The following is a 25,809-nucleotide window of genomic DNA, read 5'->3' as shown; positions in this document are numbered from 1 at the left end:
GTTTTGTATTTCTCCTATATGCAACCCCACCCTTCCTAGCCCTGGCTCATTTTCTACCCACACTGCTCCACACATTTATTAGGGCTCACTCACCTTCCAGGAGAAGCTTTCATCCTAGAGCTCCAGGATTACAAAACCTGCTTGATTATACAGAGGCAACAAGAGATGGCAACTGCCGTTTTTCTACTCTGCCCCTACACACTCTTCTTAGATCACATGCTCCTGATATGTTATTGCCCTGAATGTACAGGATCATCTTTTAGTCGATAACATAAAACTATTCAAACCCACCACCAAATTCAGTTGGCTCTATACTGTTCTTTTTCTCCAGCTGTTTGATTATGTGTCTCAGACTTTCTAGGGCGGAACTATTTTACCCATTTCTTGCAGAATAATTCCAAACCAGCTCTCATCGTGGCCTTGGAATACTGTCACATGTAATGAACTTGTGATTTATATGATAAAGGGAAGCAGACAATGGTAAGAATAAACAAGGTAAGGAGGAGACTTTGCCAGGAAATGTTTTCAGAAATATTTTGAAGAAAATTAATTTCTACTAACTACTAATCCCAGTTAGTCTAGTATTAATTACAGCAACAGGGAAGACACGAGCCAATAGACCATACCTCAGTTTGGTAAGTTTACTTTTGTGGCACTTGGATACCGATCTGATTTCAGAATACTATTTCAGAATCAACTAGATATAGTAAGTCTAAGGTTCTTCATTTTTCCCCTTTCTGTCATCTGCCAGTAAGGGAAAGGGACTGGCAGCAGCAGCAGCCTCCTTTGATAATGTATCCAAGACTCTGATCTTACTCTATGATACAAAAAAGGAAATTGCATGGCTGTAATTTCACCAAGGGCAACTAAAGGTACTCATGTTAGTGCTGGCTTCCTGCGCTGCCACACAAAGCTCCTGTAGAAGCATTAACCCTATTTTGTGTATGTGATACCTGTTACAAAAAGCTTAACATTGCTTAACCTGATCTTCTTCTCTGGATTTAGTTCTCATTTATGCGCTCTATTCCCATTAAATAATTTATTATTTACAAGCTTCAGATATTCCCTGATATCAGGGAGGAAGAGGAAACTGCTTAAAGGTATCTGCTGTTGGCGATAGCCAGACTGGCAGCCACAACAGTCAAATACACAGATTTTTATCAATCCATCTTCCCTTCAAGCACGATGCCCTCTCTACTAAAAAGCCTTTGTTATGCTTACCTGGCTTTCACATCTACAGAGATTTCTTTCTTGATACTTGTTAGCAGTTTTTTAGTTTTCTGTTTTACTTGGACTATTTCATTTTCAGGTTTTTCTGGTGTAACTTTTCCCTTTTGTTTTTCAGGTTCCTGTAAAAGACATAACAACAACATGTTAATATTCATGAAAAGTAAAGTCCCTCGTGCATCACAACATACATAGTATAAATAGGGCTGAGGAAATAATGCTATTTGGAAACATAAGCATTTTTGCAGCATAGAAGGTATCTTTTTACTACTTAGTGAGTATACCTCTAAAACATGGTATCTATTTTTTCCTATTTGGAGAAGTAGAAATCGAAATACCTAGCCAATTCATGTGCTTCAAGCAGATCTGATGTTTGCAAATACACAGCTCCTCAGGGACGGCCTCCGAGTCTACTTAAAAAGATGCTAGCTCTGTACTGAGACCTATACTGCATCTGTTGTACGCAGTCCAGGCCGTCTAAAACAGACTCTTCAACAAAGCAAAGAGTGTGAGCAACTTCACCATTCAATTTATTGATTTTTTTAAACACACTTCTAAGACTTTCGGAATACAAGTATACTGTCAAATAGCCATCCTGAAAAATCAAAGGTGATTTTCAAATGAAAATTTACTAAGCCATAACTTTCAAAATATTTTACATGGATTTCTCCCCCCCCCCCCCCCGCCCGCTAGAATCCCTATTATCTTTTCCAAAGTTCAAATTTAAGACATGTCAAAATTTAGGCTTGGTTTTCTTCTCTTTGCAATTACCTTTGCTTTGTTTTGTTCCCTAGCACATGATTTAGGACAAAATATTTAAGACAACCTGACCACTACACAAATTGTTAGAGCTTTAGTTTATTACCTAGAAGCATGTAAGCCAAATGAGTAAAGTAAAGGTCGGGGTATTGTCAAAAGTAATTAAGTTAGCTACCTGCTGACAAGTTACCACCAGTGAACTGACCCTTTTAACTGATGAAATGCATGGTTTTAGTATACGCCTTAATTATCGAGTAAAATTAGTGTCCACACTTATGGCGTTTTATTCTGCAAATACAATAGGCTTGGAGTGTGCAGAGAGACAATTACCACAATGCTGCTGACAACTGGTGGCTTATTCAAGCCACAGTCGCTTCGGCACTTTCAGTCCTGAGACTACATGATTCAAGCATGTTCACACTCATAGAGGAGCAAATTTTATAGAGAAGAAGTGAAGGCAAGGATTGGGAAAAATGGTTTTTAATTAACATTCTTCCTTTGTTAGGTATTATAGTACATGAAAGCTGGGGGTGGGGTGGGGGGAAGAGACTGTATTCCTGCTCTAACAGGTGACCCACCAGCTACACAGGAGCCTCCTTTTATGAGCAGTGCCGTACCTCTTTGAGAAGTGGTTCTGTATCTGGGTTGGAGGCTTCAGTTGTGGTTGAAGAACTGTCATCATCTGCCAAGGAATCCTTCAGTTCATCCTCCTGTTGCTTTCCTTTCCCTCTTCTATCCTTTTCTTCCCGCTTCTTCTGTGGCTTAGCCTTACGCTGAAGTGTTTTCCCTTTCCCTAGGGAGATAAGGATGCTTCAGATTCCCAGCAGCAGTACTCTGAGATAGGCTAGTTCACTTCATTTTAGAGGCTAACCCACATGATTAAGCCTCTAAAGTTTGTCGTCTGTTATGATACCCCAACCATCTACAGCCACTTCACACCAGATGTGAGCAATAGCATCAAACCTGAAGAACCCTGATCTTCACCGTCGCATTTATGCTCCTGAGCCCTACCTCCATTGCCTCTCTGTAGATGGTGGGCACCTGGCTACCTATAATTCTTCTCTGCTCTGTTCCTGGCATTCCTTTTAAACATCTTAGAATCCAATTTGACAGTTTCACCATGTAAGACTAGATTTAAACATGATCTTCAGAAGTTGGTACAAGCTTTATCATCCAAACAAATGAAGAACAGAAATGATTAGCATGCTTGCCACTTAAAAAAACAAACAAACAAAACACAACACAACACACAAACAACTTGCAGTAACACCAGAGTGGATGAGAAAAATCACTGATAGTATTTGTCTAGCAAAGATCTAAAAAACCCAAACCCCCGAAATCTGAAATCTCACACCAAGTATATTTTCTCCCCTTGACATACCTTATTCTTTCAGAATGTACTATTCTAAGAGGTATGACTAAGCTGAATGTAAAATAGCTTGGCTTGACACATTAAAGCGTTACTGCATCTCAAAGTAGGGAAAACGATACGTTAAACACTCCAGGGGATGTTTAATCAATTTTCTTGAAGCAATCCACATATAAATAAATAATGCTACTTGAACAATTGATTATGTTTTTCCTGCAATTTCTACAGACTAACTGAAATGCGGTATAGTGTAAGCTCAAAATGTAGAGGTTTAAGAACCTTCAAAATCAAGCCAGAGGTCCTGGCTTGCAAAATAGGCAGGATTAGGCTCCTGTGGAGTAAAATAGTTATCAAAAAAAGCATCAATACAGAGAAACTGTGCGTGCACGTGTGTGGAGTCATCATTATCTTACCGACGCCTCTTGTTATTCTCTTATGGAATGAGAGCATTCACAGTAGTCTTATGTCTTTCACTAGATGTGGTAAACCTTTACCAACAAGATCTTTCTTAGCTACTGGCCTTCAGACTAAACGTTCTCATTTATAAGCCGCACGCTGCCTGCATACAGCTTCCAGGATGGACATGGTAGTTCTCTCAAGTAAACACTCAATTAACCTGTGCTGAGTAAGTGGATTCAGCCCCTACTGGGATTTGTACCAGCTCACATCAGAATTAAGTCTGGAAGCACAATGATAGCGGTCATATTTCATTTGGCAAAATGTTCCTCGGGGAAAGTTTGCACCAAAACATAAATTTGCCTTCAGTATTTTGGCAAATACCAGATACCTATCAAAGGGCAGCGCCTTCAAGCTTTTGGTTTTTTCAGACTTAACATCACTGTTTTCAGTATCAAGAACAACAAAAACATTGGGAGTAAAATATTCTTTTTAGTGTGAATGCAAACAGAAGTGTAAATACAAGTAGATCTTTGTGTGGAAATTTTCTAAAGGTCGGCTTCCAGCTTATTGGGGATATTCTGGTTTTGCCTCAGAAGGCCTCATTCTAAGATTTGCTTCCAATTTAGTCTACATTCAGGATTGCTAAACCGTTTAATGTTCATCATTAGAAAATCTACACAAAAGGTTATCATCATGACATAAAAATATAACCTAAAGCAGCTGCTTAACAAAAATCTAATGTAGCCTCTGCAGCAGTCTGCTAGGACCCAAGTATTAGGAAGCTGAAACAGTAGACTATAAAGATGGGAATCCTGCACAGGATATTATGCCAGCCAGTTTCAGTCCAGAAGCCACTGCTTCTGCAAATATTTGTGACTAGCTATTTATCTAAAGACAAATAGCACGTGTACGTAGATCCAGATGGAGAACGGAACTTCCCCTATGGTTTTACATTTTTAAAGAGGGCAAATGGAAATGGGGAAGTTTTATTTGATGTGCTGAGCTTTTGTGAGTCAAGTTACAGTATACAGATAATGTTTGGGGGTTTTTTAATAAAGCTTGTCCAAAAAGAAGTCTGCATGCATAAATCTGATTTATTGATCTAAGATGATGAAGAGGTCAAGAAAACTATCTGGATTGCAAAATGTAACATTCATAATGCATTTTGCAATCCAGAATATGTTTAAATATTCAGTATACCACTATGTCAAAGCACAAATGGTGCAAAGCCTCTGTAACAGGAGGGAAAATGTGAATTTATCCAAGTGAATTTATAATCAGGAGAAAGTTACAAAACAGGAAGGTAATGCCAAAAAATGGAACCCATTTAAGCGATTAAGAACCAAGTATTTTATCATCATTTAAACAGCTTTTGAAATTGATAGACAAATCAATAGAAGCACCCGTCTGAAGAAAATGCATCTAAACATAGTAGAAAAAATGTAATCAAAGGTCTATCAACACTTAGAAGCAGCTATTTGCTAAGACAAGCTCCCAATACATAGACTGCTAGAAATTGCTATAGGTACAGAAATGTTAACATAGGTACACCACATTATTTGGATCAGGAATATGCTTTTGAAACCAAACTCAGTGGTCCCCACATACTGTGTAGCAGCTGCATCGTACAGCAGTACTCGAGTGCAAGAGCTGGTTTCTTTTTAGGTTGAACTACAAATGGAAGATGCACGCCAGAAGCGCTCCCAGCCCTTTCAGGCATTCAGTACACGGACTGGATCAGTCCGCCATAAATCCACTCAGACATGCCCCACGAGGACGTTGCACCCTCACTACCAGCCATTTTGCTTTCCAGAGCTCCAATACCGCACTATTTGCTAACATAGACGCTGCCCATGAAACCTACCTACAGCGATGTCATTTGCTGGAGTACCATTCAGCCCTTATGAAATGAATACCTGACAAACAGGTCAAAATTCTCTTAATTCCCCCAACCACATCCCCTTGTCTAAACTAAAAATGAAACAGCCCAGAAATAAAGTAGCATATTTCAGCAGGATCCCAAAACCTCTCATCACTTCAGTCTCCACTTTGAAAGTCCAGATGCATCGTCACATCCACTCTGAACTAATTAAGAACCTTCTGCTCATTACTACTTAACAGAGTGAAGCCTTCCTCTGGTGGTGCGTGAGCGTACAGATGCTTCAGCATTTATATGCATTCCCACCATTCATTTTCTTAATCTCTAATAAGCAACACAGTATCAGTACTGTTTCTGTACAACAGAGTTGTTAGAAAAAAGTGAAAAATCATTTAGAAATAAACACACTAAGATTAAATTTCTAACCACATAACTCTGGGACACGACTGAAATGGCTAATACAAAAAGCATGATTAGATGTTCTACTCTAACCAAGTGTTTATAAGAAGGAAAATAAGTGACATATAATTTTAAAAGTCTGAATGTATCTAATGTACAAAATTCAATACATTATATTAAGCATTAGACAATTGGAAAGATGCATAAACAATTCAAACTCAACTCTAACCTCCTGCAAAGATGAATGCGACTTATAAACACAGGTGCTGTATACGAATTTGCTGACCATCTGACATAAAGCATTTTCTACAACTGCAAGTCTGGACATGAAGAATTCCATTCCCAAACAATACCACAGGGGTTTACTCATCTCTCTCTCTTCCCCTCCTCCCTTTCTCTCCATCTCAGTTTTCATAATACACTAGGACAACTTGCTTTTCCTTTCCTCAACCCCCAGCCCCACGTACAAATGATGGAGGTGGGAGGGATGGATGCTAACCCAAAGGCAAAGGAGTAGCAACCAAAAAGCACCTTTCTTCTTCAGGGGGTCAGGTGTCTAAATATTCACACTTGCTTTCATCAACATGTTCCAAAAATTTTGCAGGAAGAATTCCAATCTAGCATTGCATGGAGAACTTCACTGCCACGAAGTGAGTAAGGGAAGTGTTCAAGACACAGGCACATAGAGCAGGGTAGGGAGCAGCTGAGAAGCTATCACTTTCCACGCTATGAAAACATGACCTTTACAGTTGATTAAATCTTGTTCTGTGGCTTACATAATGAATCACCCTGTTAAAAAAAGCAGAATTGTATTACCTTTGTTTTTTGCTAGTGGAGATGGGGGCTGCTCTGTAAACACATCTGGGGAAGGGGATTCTGGGTGGTCAAAGTCTTTTTCCATAGTTTCTATGAGCCCCGTGAGATCCGAATCCTCCGAGCTGTGCCTTCTGCTGCTGGCACATTCGCCGTGAGGCGGGCTGAGAAGCGGTAGCTGTGGCAAAGCACTTTCAGTCTGTTGCTCTTGCTGCTGGGGCCCGGATGCTGGGGGCTGCTGGAGGGGCTGCTCTGCCAAAGCTGGTGCCTGCTGCTGCGTCGGCTGCTGGTTCTGCCTTGTCCCCTTGGCTCTTTTGCCTGCGGCATGAGTCTGAGCTGTGGCACCTGCATCCAAGGTAAAGGGGCCCGCTCTGTTCACTGACTGCATGGAAGCTGCTTGTGCTGAAGTCCTATTAGGTATGCTTGTACTGTTTTTGGATTTGATGTTTTCAACATCAGGTGCATTTCTATTGCTGTGAAGGTGTGCTGTTGCATTGCATTGTTTATGATTCCCTGCACTGGATCGTGAAGACGAACTGCCTGCTCCACAGATCCCTCTGGATGAACTGTGATTAGAATCTGATCCAAGCGCATTCAAGCTGAAAGAACAAGTGTTTAAATATACTCTACAATGTTTCCATTCTTCCACACGAAAAAAGAATCACTATGTCCAAAAGAAACCTTGAACTACACTGTTCTGGGCATATAACCAACAAAAATGCCTAAAACTTGTTTGACAAGTCAGTAGCCTTTGCCACGTTCATGTGCTCACTGTACATATGAACAAAACCACAGTAAAATGGCAGCCAATATATATCTTGGAGGGAGCACTAAAGGAGGAGATTTTTTTTTAACTTAAGGCACCAAGGATAGGAACTTCTGGCCTGCAATTTTTCTGCAGTCTGTATCTTTCATTTTTGAGGACATTAATAGGAACTTGACAGGGTTTGGTTTTTGTTCGGTTTTTCTTTCTTCCTCCCCTCCCCCCCCCCCCCCCCCCCCCCCGATGAATATTCCTCACAATCACAAAATCCATCTTTTTATAATCAACTGGGAGGATCTTCATCCATGCACCTGCTCTAGAGAGCAGTATTACTTTCTTACTGGCCTTATAACTAAAGCAAAAAAAAAGGGGAAAACATCCCACAAAAAGCCCAAACATATACTTACTTTCCGTCAGATGAAATTCCAACTATTCTCCTGAGATCAAGTGGCCTTCCCATATCAAAGGGAGGGTTTGAGGCCTCAAAGGACAAGCGTCTCCTAAATGGCTCCCATATTCCTTGAGCTTCTAGATAGGCTGTTCCAATTACCAAGAGGAAGAGTACACTGCAGAGAAGAAAGGCAGTCATCTAAGTATTTCTTAGTTTTGAGGATTTTAAGGTTAATGAATCTAATCACACAAGACAAAAAGTTTGTATCATACTGAAAAGCTGAAAACTGCATCCAAACCACAACTTTGTCTGATAGAAACAGAAAATACGCAAGTCTAGCATGATATATACATCACTAATACTGAGAATGGAAATTAGATGCAAGTCTGACATGCAGTTGCAAACAATATTAATCCAAAGGAAAAAAAAAAGAAGAGATATAATTAAAATATTAACATGACATCCAAGTGGTCAGCAGCTCTCACAGCTCGTTGGTGCAATTCCATTTTAAAAGCAGAGACCCTCTGTAGAGAATTGTACTGCTGCTCAGAGACGTAAATTTTAAGAGCATTATTTCAAGGAGGTTTACAACTAACTGCATCTGCTGCAATACCATGTTTAGGAGTTCTCCACTTACATAACGCACTGCAGTGAACTATATTTTTGAATGGAGCAATAAAACCACTGCAGAGACCTTCATCGCACTGCTATCGATTTCATCTTCTAACAGGTGGGAGTTTCGGGGGGAAGAGACACAAAGACGATGACTAAAGCTTGCCTTGCCTATTACCCTAGAAAGTTTATGAGAAAAGAACTTTAAATTAGCAACTTCAGTTTCTGTTCTCCCCCCTATTCTGACTGCCAGTTTTTCTAAGCCAACTGTATGAAAACCAGCATCAATTCACACAAAAGGATGAGATACCTCTTGCTTAATTTTAGCTAAAAGAATCTAGCCTGGATAACATCTTTTAAGTTTTAGCTATCACCAAAAATACAAGAGACCAACTCAGCTGTTGATAGCTGGTTATCAGTGCTTTTTTCCTTGCCCCAGGGATTAAAAAGGATTCTAGATGCATAACCAGATGGCAGAAGGTAGGAAAGGTAATTTTCATCCAAGATGTTAACAAAGCAACAGAAAAGTTAAAGAAATAGGGGAATTTTTCAGACAAGCTTACACAAACTGTTACTCAAAAGAGTAATGCTTGCCTTGGGTGCCATGCCATCACAAATGGAATTATCTTTGGGATGTAAGGAATAAGGTATAATCTCCTTCACCTGTTAATTGTAATCCATGATGACATTTGAAAGTTTTACAAGACTGATACCAACAAGAGCATCACATCCCTACCACCACGGTGCTACACAAACTTGGGATGGAGCACACAGGGTTTGGTGGGCTGGGTGGGCACTCCTCCCCCTCAACCCACAGCACTCCCCTCATGGTATCAATGCTGGGCTCTGCAGAGGTGGTACAGGGGAGGCTGCAGCAAAAGGTCACCTTGAGGGCTTCTCCTCCTCTGCCAGTCTCTGCGTAAGGACTCTAATCCCTCTACGTAAGCCAACGTTGGTGTTTTGATAAACGAATACCAGCTTTGAAAGGAAACCCAGAACAAATCTTGTTTTGTGGTCTTTTTAACTGCACTTTCTGGTTTTGGTGTGGTGGTGGGAGCAGTGGTGGTTTGGGTTTTTTGCTTTTTAAAAAATTATTAAAAAACCCAAACAACTAACCTAAAGTGTCATGTCATTTAAATTACAAAACAAATTAGTGTGAGGAACACCAGATAGTGGGGAGTAACATGGTCTAGACACCCAAGAACGATCTTGGTACATCCCTGTTTCCCCTCATGCGTTTATCCTGGAGCACACATATGCCCAGTTGGTAAGTTCTTCACAAAAAGGACTGGCTCCTTTGTCATGTTTGTACGTATCCTGTCAAGTTGGACTTCAAAACTTGGAGCCACAAGTATGGTAACAATCCGAACCAATAGTGATTCAGGGAAGGCAACAATAAACACCACCTTATCAAATTAAAAACATGAACTAGACAAACTCCTAGAGTTGTTCATTCCTAGAAATTAAGGATAGCTTTGCAACAATATGGAAGTATTGTTTTAGTGGCAACTAGCAAACCCCTCCGTGACGGCATCCTAAAAGTTAGAGGCTGTCCATGCACAGGATCCTTGGAATATTATGAAACGGTTACATTAGGACTCTTCTCTAGTTTGCTGCCAAGAAGGATGGTTTGTACTTGTAGGAAAAAGACATAGTGAGGGAAAGGATTAATATTCTGTATTCTTCTGTAAAGTCTAATTAACAAATACAAACTACACTTATGAGCTGACGATCATTATTCACTCTGTCAATAAACTAAAGAGTAACTAAGCTTATACATTTCTAGCAAATATACAGAAGAAAACCACTTAAGTACTTACTCAGCGCTTTCTTAAGTAATGCAGTGTTAGTTAGGAAACTAAATTTCCTAAATAACAGAAATTTTCCTGCTACTTTGGAAAATGCAGTTTCCTAAGTAACACTGCATTACTTAAGAAAGCGCTGAAGAGTCAAAAGAGAAAATTAAGTAGGCTGTAACTTTATCTTCTCTATTTCTTTTACTGATCCTTAGAAGGAAAGACAACCTAACCGAACATTTATGTAATATAGTACAGCAAAATGGAAGAGCCAGTATCTTAATATAAAAAAAAAATATGCAGGAATATTACATATCTGTGATAGCGCTTTGGATTTGCGGCACACAGAAAGACCACTTTTTCATCACAGGCATCTACAGCAGCAACCCACCTCACACTAAGATACAAGCTTAACACTAATGAAAAAGGAAAACAGCATTTTTTGTTACCGATAGGTAACAACTTATACTGATGAGTTTCTATGCCAGGGTTTCCTCTGGATAAAGGCAGTGGAGGAAAGTGTCTCACATCCAAGAGGTGAGCAGGGACACATTGCTTATAACCTCAAATTTCAAATAAATAAAGATAGGTAGAGGTTAGACTAGGAAGACACAGTGGAATTTTCAACTCATATTTCAACCAGTCATAGCTAGCATAGATCTGTTTGCTGAGAAAAAAAGTGCATTAATATGCTACTACGTAACCTCTGAGTGTGCAGTGTTGCAAACAATGCCCTTCAGGTTCTCAGAAATCCCATTATTAGTATCACCAGTTGTCTGTCACGTACAAGCGGCAGGAAAGTTAAATTCATCCAAGGCATCTGCTAAGCTCATTAGTCACCGCTTCGTATCTCCCTAAAGCACAATACTCCAGAAGGATGCTTCAATTTCTATGGGAATTCACGGTTAGCAGTGCTTTAATACCTAATTTGATTCAAGTTTGGCTTAATTATTTATCAAAAAACTATACATTACCAAGGTAACAGGAGTATGTATCTCACTTAAGGAAATAGGCCCAAGCAAGAAGTATACTATTTTGTCCTCCGTTCGAGCAGAAAGTCAGTACTCCTCAGCCTTAAACTGTTCACACTCAATCCATAGGAGCATTTATTAATTTCTTCTCCTTTTTCACCTCACCCTATTTTATTTTACACCAATTATAGCATGTACTGAATACCTATATACTTCTCTGTGACCTGTATTCAAGCAGTGGTAGTTCATGCACATATACCAATAAGAACAAACATATACACACTACCTCATTATTCCTGAGATGATTATGTACAGTGCCAGTTCCCAGTTGGGCCTGGGTAGTGCTTCTGCACATGTTGCTAACATGTGATATGGAAGGGATGCATTCAAGATAAATATGAATTCAGAGCCTCCCGCAGTGATGAATTTTAATTCACGTATGACTCTGGAAGCAGTGAAATCAGGCGTAAACCTGAAAACAAAGTAAAGCACATTAGCACTTCTCATATGAACAGCATGAAAGTTTGAGGTAATTTATACTATTCATAAATTAAAAAAAAAAAAAAAAAAGAAAACAAAACAAAACAAAACAAACAAACCACAAGCTTCACCAATTACTGCCATGACTGGCATCCCAATCAAACATTTATAACAAATAGCCCTAGTAGTACAACTAATAATCATCCACGTAATTAGCCTAAAAATACTTATGAGTATCTTTCAAATACCTCAAGATGCGTTTGACTAAGTTCATAAACACCCATGCCTAACATGTCTGATACCTTACATCTTCATATGGTGTAACAACTGAAATTGAGTTTTACCAAATCTGTTAGAAGAAAGCTATGAATGCAGTAAAAAATTAACAGCAGCTGTAAGTAAACGATGGAACCGACTATTACGTGAGCTATAAAGATTTAAAACACTTCACCTTTAAGTCACAACTGCATGCCTTTTCAAAAACATCACCACTATGTTCCCATCTCAAACTAAGACTGTTGCAGAAATACTAGTGAAGTTTCACTGCCTGCAATATCTCATACGTCCTCTTGCAGAACAGAAGCATCTTCTGAACTTTTTAGATACCATATTCTGACTGGTTAAATTTAAATCCAAGCAGTGTTTAAAAGATCAGATTTTTGGTGCAGATCTCTTTTACAATAAAAACTGACAGAGTTAAACAATCACTATCATTAAGGCAAGAGACAAAATATTCAAGACTAAAATGCTGTGCATTATGGTAATAATCCTTAGACTAAAGGCTCTTTTCTACACACTGCAATGCACCAAAACCGTATGTTAATCTAGATCTCAATTGCATTCACAACCCAAATGAAGGAAATGTATAAAAAACCCCATATAGTAACACTATTCCAACTCAGTAAGTTATACTTGCTGGATAGTAATAAAAGTAATACTATAGTCAGTCATGAAAACTTGAAGTTATTTAAAAATCAAATAGTGTTTGCAAGAAGAGAAAAAAATTTCATGGTTTATGTTGTATTAAAAAAACCCCAAAACACTCAAAGTTTAAGTAAAAAACCTCAGAATTTAACCAACAGAGTTTTCCTCTGACACAGAATTAGGTATACAGAACTCCTAATGTAAGACTCCATTTAGATGTAAGAAAAACCACTTACAATATGACAATGTCTTTAGAGGCATTGGCACTTAGTGCAAACTCATGACAGTTAACTACTTTAAATCCATATCCTTCACATGTATAGCCACTGATTTCCATAGTTTTCACATTTATCTGCAGCTGTCCCGTATTTTCCACTTTGAATGTTCTTCTCAGTGTGAAATTCGGTTCTTTGTATTTCATTTCTAGAAACAAAGAACAGAAAGTGGTTAGTGTTATGCTAAACCAATATCCTTCACCGCATCCATGTTCCAAAGTAGAAGAGAGTTCTCTCAGTATCATAGCAGGAAAGGGGACTAGCGAGGCCCATGGAATTCTTTGTGTAACCTGCAGAAACAGATCTCTGAAGCCAGATTCTCATCACCGTCAAGGTAGGGCACTTGTACAATTCCAGAGCACTCTAACTCATCAGGGAAAAAACCATAAACCTCCAAACCTCTGATAGCACTGCTGCCTTACAAAAAAAAAAAAAAATCATCTAAGCTGTAAAGTTCTTTGATGTACTGCTTAGTGTTGTGGTATTCTGTGAAAAGTCCTAGCATGAGGCGAATTAAAGCTTATTTTTTTGTGCCTTAAAAATAAAATCCATGGCTGAGCTACACATATCTTACTCGCAAAAAAAAAATCCCTAAACCACAACACGTAAGTAGTAATGACTAAGCTTTACTTGAAGTTCTCTTACTCATCCCTCAAAAAAAAGCAGAATAACCTCAGCTAATAATTAACACGGCACCTTACAAATATGTCTGGAAATCTACAAAAGTAACAAAGCAGATTTTAATACCAGATGCAACTAAACCTCTTTTACCAGTTCCTTTGATAATACAGGTACTCTTCGCTCTCCTCTCAGAAGCAAGCCTGGGGCCACAGAACAGAAAACCTCTGACCCCAGAGCAGAATCTGGCTGGGATTTAATTTTCACCAAGGAACACACCCTAACTTTTTCCCTGTTGGCTATGTGCATACAGATTCTGAAGGTGTGAGGAAAAAAAAAAATACAGAAAGTTGCATCTGTGATCCAATTTGACTTAAATTTAGGAATTAGAGATTATCCTAGTAAATATACTAGGATCTTCACCTCCTCCATCTTGAATTTTAGTGGATGAAGGGCTTTTGTTTCATCTTTCCTAATTTTCACATTAAAATGAAAAAGGTAAAATACTTCATTTTCTGCCTAAATGAAGAAACAATTTTAATGTATTTAAAGGAATTAAATTTCTGGGGCACTAGAACAGGGGAAAAAATATTTCCACACATTTCAAGTTGTACATGCAAAATGTAATTTCTTTTCTGTTCAGCATAGTAGCTCAAGAAGTACTCACTTTCTGAACAGTCTTTTAATAATGCTTCTGTGATTTTAAAGCGTAAAGAACTTCCTGCACCAGGAGGTTTGCCTGCAACCTTCAAGCTCTCAGTCGTTCCTTGTCCTTGTACCATTATGGCATCTATTACAGTCAAATTATTTCTGTGTACAAAGAAAAAGGGGAAACATTCATAAAAGGATTATGCAGTCTATTGCTCCTGCAAGCTTCGCTACAGACTACAAAGTTAAATCCCAAATCTGAAGGACAGAAATATAAGCAGTCTCACTAAGATAATTCCCCACAATATGGAAGTAAATAGTGAGGCTCTCAAACATAGTGTTTGCAAGACAAAAACCTAAGAAATCACAACATAGCGTACAAATAAAAAACCCAATGAAGTACTTGTTACAGAGGTCTTTACTAGAAAGACTGAACTTGCATTACAGCTTGATCTTGCAAATGGCATCTATAACTACAGTCCCTACTTTAAAGATAGCGTAATATGTATTTAAGAATTCAACTCTCCAAGTATTGGGTGGATGAAAAGCTGGACATGAGCCGGCAATGTGCCCTCGCAGCTCAGAAAGCCAACTGTATCCTGAGCTGCATCAAAAGCAGCGTGGCCAGCAGGTGGAGGGAGGTGATTCTGCCCCTCTGCTCCGCTCTGGTGAGACCCCACCTGCAGTGCTGCGTCCAGCCCTGGGGTCCTCAGCACAGGAAAGACATGGAGCTGTTGGAGCAGGTCCAGAGGAGGGCCGTGAAAATGATCAGAGGACCAGAACACCTCTCCTCTGAAGAAATGCTGAGAGAGTTGGGGTTGTTCAGCCTGGAGAAAAGAAGGCTCCGGGGAGACCTTATTTGCGGCCTGTCAATACTTAAAGGGGGCTTATAACAAAGATGGGGATAGACTTTTTAATAGGGCCTCTTGTGATAGGACAAGGTGTAATGGTTTTAAACTAAAAGAGAGTAGATTCAGACTAGATATAAGGATGAGGGTGATGAGACTCTGGAACAGGTTGCCCAGAGAGGTGGTAGAGGCCCCATCCCTGGAAACATTCAGGTAAGGTTGGATGGGGCTCTGAGCAACCTGATCTAGTTGAAGATGTCCCTGCTCTTGCAGGGGGGTTGGACTAGATGGCCTGTAAAGGTCCCTTCCAACCCAAACTATTCTGTGATTCTATGGTAAGTGTAACAGTATATTTATATTGGAAAGTACGTACTGAATACAGTTTCACTACTGCAAAACATATCACAATTACATTTAATTTAGATCTTTCTCCAGACACATATGATTCTACAATTATTCTTGTAAAAGCAATAGCATCTTATTGACAGCTGATCACAAGTATGATCTTATATATAAACAAAAAAAGTCAGAAAAAACTCACACTTATTTTGGAAATATCCATCATACCTGATAATAATTAATGATGAAACAGTTTTATTAAGAACTGGAGTGAACTTTACTTTGACAGACTTTCTCTCACCAGGTTTTAATATTAGGCTTAAAACTGAATGACGAGCCAGGCCCTTTATAAGTCCTGCAGTGCTCTGCAGTGGCTGGACCTTAAGAGAGTGGAGAAAACAAAGTGACACTTTTAAAAATAGGAAATGCTTACATATATTTGATAGAAATGATATTATTTTAACTAGAAAATTGGTCTTGTCATAAAGAAGTGTACTACCCAAAGATATATACTGGTTTTTTTTCTTAACTAGAAAGTCTGATAGCACAAGAATTTCCCTACTTCGTAAACCATCTGTGTTTATTAAGAAGAAGAACATAGCAATACAGAACTGAGCTAAACTACACCCATGTGGATTCATAAAGCTCCAGTAGAAGAAAGAGTTCAGAAGTTCTTAAATGTATATTTTAAACACTAAATTAGCATTTAGTCATTATGTAACATTTTCTATCCTCAAAATTTTCCATTGTTAAAATATTTTTAGAATATACAAAGGGGAAAATGCAAACTTAAAATAGAAGAACTACTGAAAAAAGTGTATTTTGCTAAGTTTGCCTTTAGATACTGTGCAAGCATCAAATTGCTAATCTAAAACAAACTGTAAATGGAGGGGAAAAGGCATATATATTGGATGAGAAAAGAAAGTGTTCAGGATGTGGCATGCTCTATATGACAAAGCACACACTTAAAGTTGTCCACAAAACTCGAATCATTTAAAATAAACAACAAAGCAATGGAAAACTCAATACTTTACTAATTTTAGAACTAACAACCACTACACTGAAGAAAATAATCCTGTATCAGTAAGAAAATGAATAAATGCAGTTTTCCTGTAACTTCCACAATCCTATTATAACATAAGCATACAGAAAAAGCAACATTTTAACTGTTACATTTGAAGAAATACTACTTTTCCCAATTCCCCAAAAATATCCAACAGAAGCATCACATTTTTCACACAGTCATACCTAAATTTGAAGACACGTACGACTGAACTCTTATTAAAACATTAACGTATCTACATTTAAAAATCTAGAGAACGTATTGAAATACTTACGCAATTTCTGAAGACCTGGAACTCTAGAGTCCTCAGGTTGAAATTAGTTGGCTTACTCAAATTAAACCTGAAACAGACATGCAATTTTTTTTCTCCCCCCAGATCAGGGAAGATAGAGACATACTTTCATTTATGGATTTTAGCACAAATCAAGAACTTATGATAGGATTCAAACAACAGGCAACTGAAAGGATCATTTGATTGTTCTTATTTCCCCCCCCTCATACATCAAGTTAAGGAAGAAACGTAAACATCATTTTAACCTAGCAAAAAACAGAGATGTGCATTCAATGGCAATCAGCCTAGATTCAGTTCTCAACTGGCCTAATGATTCAAATTCTAGGAGTGGCCAACACTGTAACTACCAACACAGCTGCCAAACACTGCATGCGTTTTTTGCAAAATGCGTTTTGCTGTAGAGTGAGAATGCCTTAAGTACTCTGAAACAATACTTACCGTTCTAACATTTTGTCAACAAAGGTGGATGGGTTAGAATACAGAGCTACAGGAAGGAACTGAACATACACAGGAACGTCAGCTGGGTTTTCTAGAAAAATTTCTTCTTCCTATTCAGAAACAATTTTTTTTTAAAGTTTATATTAGGATTAATGTAATTAGAAATACCTATTAAAATGCAGTTCCTACAAAATGATGCTATCAACAAAATAACTTACTGATGAACTGTTTGTATTGGTAAGAGGGAAGCTTAGATGGCGTGGTGAACTAAGTATGGAAGGCCAGGCCATTTCTGCTGTAATTTTCAACTGGACGTCCTTCTGAAGATCTGTGTCTACTTCAAATACAGCATTCAGTCTGGAGAAACAGTTATAAAACTTACTTTACAGGAGTAAAACAGGAAAACCCTGGCAATAGCAGAGGGCTTAAAAGCACCCTGAAAACAACATAAGTTTGAGAAATAGCATGGTACATTATATTTATATGCAATTAACAAAAACCATTAAGCTCTGCCCTTATGTACTGCTACTAAACAGCACAACAGAAACCACCAAAACATACTATAGGAGACCAACCTAAAGATTCTAAAGATGTTCTCTATTAAGTATTGTTGTCAACATGCATCCATTCCAAGTTCTGTTATGGTCTATTTATGGGTAAAGGTGAGCAGAAAAGTGTGGTAGGACTTACACACTGCATCACTAATTTTTGGTATTCACGTTTCTCTGCTCTCTGAACAGTGAAACACCAATTTTATCTTTCATTAGGAAGTGCCTAGCTCTTACTATTGCAGAAACAAATTTTGAGAATATAACTGAGATTCAGATCAGTAGGAAAAGTAACTGTCCTGGTTTCAGCTGGGATAGAGTTAATTTTCTTCCTAGTAGCTGGTATAGTGCTGTGTTTTGGATTTAGTATGAGAATAAAGTTGATAACACACTGATGTTTTAGTTGTTGCTAAGTACTGCTTACACTAGTCAAGGACTTTTCAGCTTCCCATGCTCTACCGACTGAGAAGGCTGGAGATACACAAGAAGCTGGGAGGGGGCACAGCCAGGACAGCTGACCCCAACTGGCCAAAGGGCTATTCCATACCATATGGCGTCATGCTCAGTATAGAAGCTGGGGGGAGTTGGCCAGGGGGCAGCGATCGCTGCTCGGGGACTGGCTGGGCATCCGTCACAGCAGGTGGCCAGTGGTTGCATCACTTGGTTTTTTGTTTTTCCCTGGGTTTTGTTCCTCTCTCACTCTCTTGTTGTTTTCCTTTTCATTACAATTTTTATTATTATTATTTTATTTCAATTATTAAGCTATTCTTATCTCAGCCCATGAGTTTTCTGACTTTTGCTCTTCCGATTCTCTCCCCCATCCCACCAGGGGGGAGTGAGCGAGCACCTGTGTGGTGCTCAGTCACCGGCTGGGGTTAAACCACGACAGTTGATCACTTAGTTCTTTTGATATTTGAGAACATTGACAGCAGACTTACTTTTCCTTTTCCTTAGATTCATTTCAAACTAACCCAAAATATATGTGATAATTGCAAAGGTATACACAGTAGAAAGGAAAAACATCAGTCCTGCTACAGTCTGTTTCCAATACAACATCCAGACATCCACTGTCCAGAAAACATATTATGCCTGCATATGTGTAATGTACAGTAAATCTGTACATGTACTCTAGCTGCAATGGATACACGGAGTATGTGCCTATACTCCTGTCTAACAAATCTAAAGCAAATCTGAACTAGTCACACTTGGTGCCAGCTACTATTTCCACCAGTGAATAAAGTTCTTTGCTATTAACCAAACTCTGCAGCAGACTTGATTCCTGTTCTCCTTACAAGCTCTCCACCACGAGCTGAAACAAGACTACCAGTATTGAGTTCTCCAGTCAGCAAAACAGATGAAACGCTAGACTTCAAACCTAGAGAAGTGTTTTGGAGAGACTCCAAATGCTCAAGGCAGAACCCCTCTGTATTCAGATGGAGAAGTTTCTCCTTTGCTGAATGCTGCCTTGGATAGCTGGTTCATTTTAACTCTCTTTAAAAGCATTACATATTCTGGATTATATACTATATTAAATAATATTAAAGCATTGTATACTCTAGCTAGAACTGCTACTTATTCAAAAGTAGTTTTTAACAGAATTTTCCTTTACTGTCCTCTTACTGTAGATGATAGGACATTCTTGAAAGTTACCGGTGTAGCTAAACAGAGGATTCTATTTACATCAAATTTGTTCAGAAGCTATTAATATAATCAGCATTATAACAAAAGAGTGATAAAGGAGGTATGCTTTTGTTACTCTATTTAGCTACATACAGTCATTTTTTTTCTCCACAAATATGCATACCTTTTTTGAAACGGTAGTCTGGATGACTGCATCACAAAAGACACATGCACTTGCTGTTAATGCTAACTTATGTCTCTTGGAGATTAAAACCACTTTATGTATGAGAAGGCAGATGTTTAAAAGGTATATAGCAGCCTACAGAGTTTGACTATTTCTAAATATTAAATAGCAATCATTAATCACCTTCTATTTAGCAAATCTCAAGGAAAAATACCAGACAATTTGATAATTCAGTGAAATGCAATTATCTCAGAACAGTAGCAATAGAAAACCTTATGAAATCTTAGAGGGATATTGAGGTTGCTACTTTGAAACAGATTAAGCAGGGATATTGCACAAACAGTATAATCTGGTTTTGGAAATTTTTGCAGAGTAGACACTGCCTTGCTGTTGCCATCTTTTCAAGAACTGCAGCATACTCCAGCAATTAAGTAACTTTCAGTGTTGTGTTTGACTTGAGGAAATTATTACTGTTTAACTTTTAAAACGTTCTCTTTAAAGGTTTTGCAGAGAAGGCCAAGTAACTTCTTCTTGGCCCCCTCTTAAGAAGCACTGCAATATTAAGAAACCTTGTATTTTATAAGAGTACACATAACACAGAATTATCTGGTGATTTAAGGCCTGAAAAAGTAACAGGGATAAAATACATACCTATGGCTTGAGTTCTCTTTTATTTCTGTCCATTCTTTGAATAAGTTCTCATGCAAATCCCAATCAGAATCCCATGCATCTTCTTGCATTGCCATGCCGTGCTGAACTTTAGATTCCGCTTTAAGAAAACATGTTTTTTAAACTCTTCATGTAAAATCATTGCTTAAGGAGAAATATTTTTTTTTTTAAAGATTTTCATTATAAAGTTGAATGTTACTTACATTTAGATAGAAAAGGCAATCCTACATAACAATGATCTCCGCATTGTAAACCAGGATCAAAATAAATATTTGCAATCTGCAAAACAAATAAAAGCAGATCAATTAAGAAACAGCACAGTAAATCTAATGACGAAAGAAAAAAGAAGATTTCTGATGACCACAGAAACTTAATATATGCTATATATAAGAGAGAACTTGTAAACATATAGAAATAAGGCATAAACAAACCTTTGATTTTTTTCCTGGCTCTAAATCTTCTTTATTACTTCTTAGTCTCTTATAATAAAACCTTACATCTTCCGACAGGGAGCGTACATGTTGTATTTTCACTTTCTGAGAAAAGGAGTTCATAATGTTCAGGTTCTGGTGAACTACTTTCCCCTAAAAAAAAGAAAGGATGAAAGAAGTCTGCAGGATATGCATTTTCCCTAGCATATGTATTTATTTATGCAGGCTGGCAAAGTCCACAGCACAGCTGAAATGTTAAATTTAGAGTTTTAACTATACTATCTTAAAAAAACACGACTTGTAACACTTCAAGATAAGTTTCTGTGAAGTTGTATTCTTTCCTCCATTTGCCTCCAAACGCAGTTCATCCTTCTTTCAAAATTAAGTACACCTTAAATGTCCTGAAGAGCTAGGACAACGGTTCTGCTTAATCAAATCATGTTAAAAAAGTACCAGCGGAGGAAAGGCAAGAGAAAACTTCAGTTTTCAAAGCCTCCTATTACAAAAGGGAAACAAGCTTCTTGTAAGAGATCTAGTGTGTAGTTGCTAGGAATTAGAAATAACCTGAAAGGAACAGTAGAGTGAAGCTGCAGATTACAAACACTACAGGTGACAGAGGGCATTTAAAAACATAGGTACAACCCTCCTTCCCACTCCCAATGAAATTAAGACACCAGGCACTAAAATTACAACATTTAAAAAGAAAACAGTGCAAGTTTTTTCCCCACACCTTTACAACTTGTCTCCTCTTCTGAGCCAAACATTGTTTTATCTTTTAAGCACAGAACATGTAGTTTTGTTGCGATCCGAATCATTGCAATGCTCAAGCTCTCCCCCTGCCCTCCCTTGTAAATCAATGATTCTGTGGCAGTGTTTTTCACCTTATCTCAAAACCCAACCCTGACAAGTATAGAGTAAACTATAAATACAAAACAAACAAACAAAAGCACGCAACTCAGGACCAGTGACAAGATTTCAGATTTATATAAAATAAATGAATACAAGCAAATTTAAATACCTAAGGCTATCTTCTAATGAACACGACTAGAGTTTTTCCATGTTCCCCTTAAATCAATACTTGCAGCTTTTTAAAAATTTCTCTAGGATAAGGACTGAAGTGGAGAGATGGGAGAGACGCACTTTTGCAGGCTCAAAATTTGACTGTGGCCTCAGGAAATTGTCACATACAACAACAGACTCGATAGTACCAACTACAGAGGGAAAGAAACTACAAGAATAAATCTCTAAACAGTATAGTCCTGTTAAATTGAATAGGAGGTATGTCTGAGCTTCATCTATGCAATCCTGTGAGTAACAAACTGCCACCAACTGGGCAAGATAAAGGTTTGTTAAACTCTGTAGAACAGATGAGCAGTATTTTACTAAAACCCTTACGCAGCATTTAGACATGAAACAACACATATGGGAAGAAGACATTACCCATCAGTAATAAGAAAAACGGAACAATGCTATTTAGCATACAGGTCTTCAAAGATGAGCTTTGATCAGGGAAGAGTCAAGAGGTGGCACTGTGAGCTAAAAATGCCATCATGAAGCAGAAGTCAACACAGCTAGGATCTGTTGAAATCAAGACACTGATCTTTACAAGGCCTGTATACACTGTTAGTGTATCGCTGACAAACTTCAACAGAATACCGGAAATCAGACTTAGGTGCAAATACGCAAAAATTATGAACAGAAACAGACAGCAATGGGAACCAGGCAGCTGCCGGAGAATTACATCCTAGGTATGAAATGAAAAGCAAGGTGTCACTAAAAGCACGTAGTTATTCCTGGATGTTACAGCTGCCAGATTTCTCTACCAAACACTGAAACAAGTAGAATTCATGCTATTTTAGGCTTATTTTCATAAGTAACGGAGGCATTACAGAACAACTAGATGCAAGAGTATCAGGAATTCAGTGATCACAAGTTTAGTTTGAAATGAATCTAAGGAAAAGGAAAAGTAACTCTGCTGTCAATGTTCTTGAATATCAAAAGAGCTAAGTGATCAACTGTCATGGTTTAACCCCAGCCGGTGACTGAGCACCACACAGGTGCTCGCTCACTCCCCCCGAGTGGGATGGGAGAGAGAATTGGAAGAGTAAAAGTGAAAAACTCATGGGTTGAGATAAGAACAGTTTAATAACTGAAATAAAATAAAATAAAATAAAATAGCAATAACAATTGTACCATTGTACCGTTCGGTTTTCCCAGAGGCTGCTGCATGATAGGGGGTGTGATACCACCACTCAATCCCATGCTCTTTGGCCCAAATGTCTATGAGGTTGTTTCAAAGTAAAAATACACAAAGCAAGTGATGCATGATGCACCTGCTCACCACCCACCAACTGATGCCAACCGAATCCCTGAGCAGCGGCCCCCTGGCCAGCTTTCCCCTAATTTATACACTGAGCATGACGCCATACGGTATGGAATAGCCCTTTGGCCAGTTGGGGTCAGCTGTCCTGGCTGTGCCCCCTCCCAGCTTCTTGTGTTATCTCCAGCCTTCTCAGTCAGTGGAGCATGGGAAGCTGAAAAGTCCTTGACTGGTGTAAGCACTACTTAGCAACAACTACAACATCAGTGTGTTATCAACTTTATTCTCATACTAAATCCAAAACACAGCGCTATACCAGCTACTAGGAAGAAAATTAACTCTATGCCAGCTGAAACCAGGACAGTATCCACTCTTTATTCTATACCATCTATGTCATGCCCAGGTCCCACACTTTCCAATACATTCCAATTAATCACCACCACTTCTCCTTGTCTTTTGATATAAACACACAGATATCATTCCCTTAGTCTATGGGCCATCCCTTTAAAATGTTCATTGTGTTCATTTAGTCCATAACTTTGGGCTCCATCTGTCGTAACAGTCCTTCAGGGCAGGAAAGATGGCGTGTGGTGTTGGACTGTTGCATGCTGAAGCCAGTTCTGGTTCCATTATCACTGCACTTTGCTCAGTTTTCATCAAAATTCATTCTTCATTAATCTGGGTGATTTTTACTGTAATACCATTGATATAGCATACAGCCACCACAGAAGTGATTACATATAATGTTATATAGCAATTAACCTCATACAGATTAATTCATTGGCTATTCCCACCCAAAGTTAAATCCCCTTGAGGTACACATCGGACTTGCCCATCCTCCTGCATTACCCACCAAGTGCACCCAGGTCCTTGAGCAAAAGCAATCCCACGAATGGGTTTGTTTTTGCCCGAGACAGGAATAACCCAGACTGTCTTCCCCAGCATATTTTTTATGTGCACTACAGGGACTCTATCCCCTTCTACAGTATGTAAAAGTTTTGACTGGGCAGGGCCAGCTCAATTGGCAGATCCCCTAGTGTTGACTAACCAGGTGGCCTTTGCTAAATGTGTATCCCAACGTTTGAACGTCCCAGCACCCGTTGCTCTCAGAGTTGCCTTTAACAGTCCATTGTACTGTTTGATTTTCCCGGAGGCTGGTGCATGATAGGGGATGTGATATACCCACTCAATGCCGTGCTCTTTGGCCCAGGTCTCTATGAGGTTGTTTCAGAAATGAGTCCCGTTGTCCAACTCAGTTCTTTCTGGGGTGCCACGTCGCCATAGGACTTGCTTTTCAAGGCCCAGGAGAGTGTTCTGGGAGGTGGCATGGGGCATGGGATATGTTCCCAGACATCTGGTGGTTGCTTCCACCATTGTAAGCCCATAGCGCTTGCCTTGACGGGTTTGTGGGAGTGTGATATAATCAATCTGCCAGGCCTCCCCATATTTACATTTCAGCCATCGCCCTCCATACCAGAGAGGCTTTAACCGCTTGGCCTGTTCGACTGCAGCGCATGTTTCACATTCATGGATAACCTGTGCAATCGTGTCCATGGTCAAGTCTACCCCTTGATCACGAGCCCATCCACATGTAGTATTTCTTCCTTGATGGCCTGAGGTGTCATGGGCCCACCAAGCTATAAATAATTCACCCTTATGTTGCCAGTCCAGATCTACTTGAGCCACTTCAGTCTTAGCAGCCTGACCCACCTGCTGGTTGTTTTGATGTTCTTCAGTGGCTCGACTCTTGGGTACGTGAGCATCTACGTGATGTACTTTTACAACCAGGTTCTCTACCTCGGCAGCAGTATCTTGCCACAACGCGGCAGCCCAGATGGGTTTGCCTCTGCGCTGCCAGTGAGTCTGCTTCCGTTGTTGTAGCCACCCCCACAGAGCATTTGCCACCATCCATGAGTCAGTACAGAGATAAAGTACTGGCCATTTTTCTCGCTCAGCAATAGCTAAAGCCAGCTGGATTGCTTTCACCTCTGCAAACTGACTTGATTCACCTTCTCCTTGAGCAGTTTCTACAACTTGTCGTATAGGACTCCACACAGCAGCTTTCCACCTTCGGTGTTTTCCTACAATACGACAGGACCCATCACAGTGAACAGGGCATACTGCTTCTCATTTTCTGGTAGTTTATTATACAGTGGGGCCTCTTCAGCACGCGTCACCTCCTCCTGTGATGGTATTCCAAAATCTTTGCCTTCTGGCCAGCCCACAATCACTTCCAAGATTCCTGGGCGACTGGGGTTTCCTGTTGGAGCCCATTGTGTGATCAGTGCAACCCACTTATTCCACGTAGCATCAGTTGCATGATGTGTAGAGGGGACCCTCCTTTTGAACATCCAGCCCAGCACTGGCAGTCAGGGTGCCAAGAGGAGCTGTGCTTCAGTACCAACCACTTCCGAAGCAGCTCAAGCCCCTTCCTATGCTGCCAATATCTCTTTCTCAGTTGGAGTATAGCGGGGCTCAGGTCCTCTGTATGCCCAACTCCAGAACCCTAGGGGTCAACCTCGGGTCTCCCCTGGTGCTTTCTGCCAGAGGCTCCAGGTAGGGCCATTCTCCCAGCTGCGGTGTAGAGCACATTGTTTACGTCTTGTCCTGCCCAGACTGGCCAAAGGGCTACACCATGAACTATCTCCTGTTTAATTTGTTCAAAGGCTTGTTGTTGCTCAGGGCCCCATTTGAAATTGTTCTTTTTCTGGGTCACTTGTTAGAGAGGGCTTAC

At 39.4% G+C, this 25,809-nt stretch overlaps 1 protein-coding gene across 1 annotated transcript in view; it reads right to left on the bottom strand.

The window, feature by feature from the left end:
- Positions 1-25,809, bottom strand: part of TMEM131 (transmembrane protein 131) — a 111,947-nt gene that overhangs the window by 9,543 nt on the left and 76,595 nt on the right. Inside the window, exons 20-33 of the mRNA XM_075523705.1 lie at positions 20,756-20,908; positions 20,528-20,603; positions 20,307-20,424; positions 17,522-17,660; positions 17,304-17,413; positions 16,848-16,914; positions 15,739-15,890; positions 14,343-14,485; positions 13,019-13,205; positions 11,665-11,850; positions 8,016-8,174; positions 6,849-7,444; positions 2,604-2,779; positions 1,222-1,349 (exon numbers count right to left, since the gene is read on the bottom strand). Of these exons, the coding sequence (XP_075379820.1) occupies positions 1,222-1,349; positions 2,604-2,779; positions 6,849-7,444; positions 8,016-8,174; positions 11,665-11,850; positions 13,019-13,205; positions 14,343-14,485; positions 15,739-15,890; positions 16,848-16,914; positions 17,304-17,413; positions 17,522-17,660; positions 20,307-20,424; positions 20,528-20,603; positions 20,756-20,908 (2,390 nt within the window). The remainder of the gene's footprint in view (positions 1-1,221; positions 1,350-2,603; positions 2,780-6,848; positions 7,445-8,015; positions 8,175-11,664; positions 11,851-13,018; positions 13,206-14,342; positions 14,486-15,738; positions 15,891-16,847; positions 16,915-17,303; positions 17,414-17,521; positions 17,661-20,306; positions 20,425-20,527; positions 20,604-20,755; positions 20,909-25,809) is intronic.

The sequence above is a fragment of the Mycteria americana genome, chromosome 1 (assembly GCF_035582795.1).
Source record: "Mycteria americana isolate JAX WOST 10 ecotype Jacksonville Zoo and Gardens chromosome 1, USCA_MyAme_1.0, whole genome shotgun sequence".
Taxonomy (NCBI): Eukaryota; Metazoa; Chordata; class Aves; order Ciconiiformes; family Ciconiidae; genus Mycteria; species Mycteria americana.
Note: the sequence above shows the minus strand (reverse complement) of the source record. Positions and strands in the feature narration are given on the sequence as shown.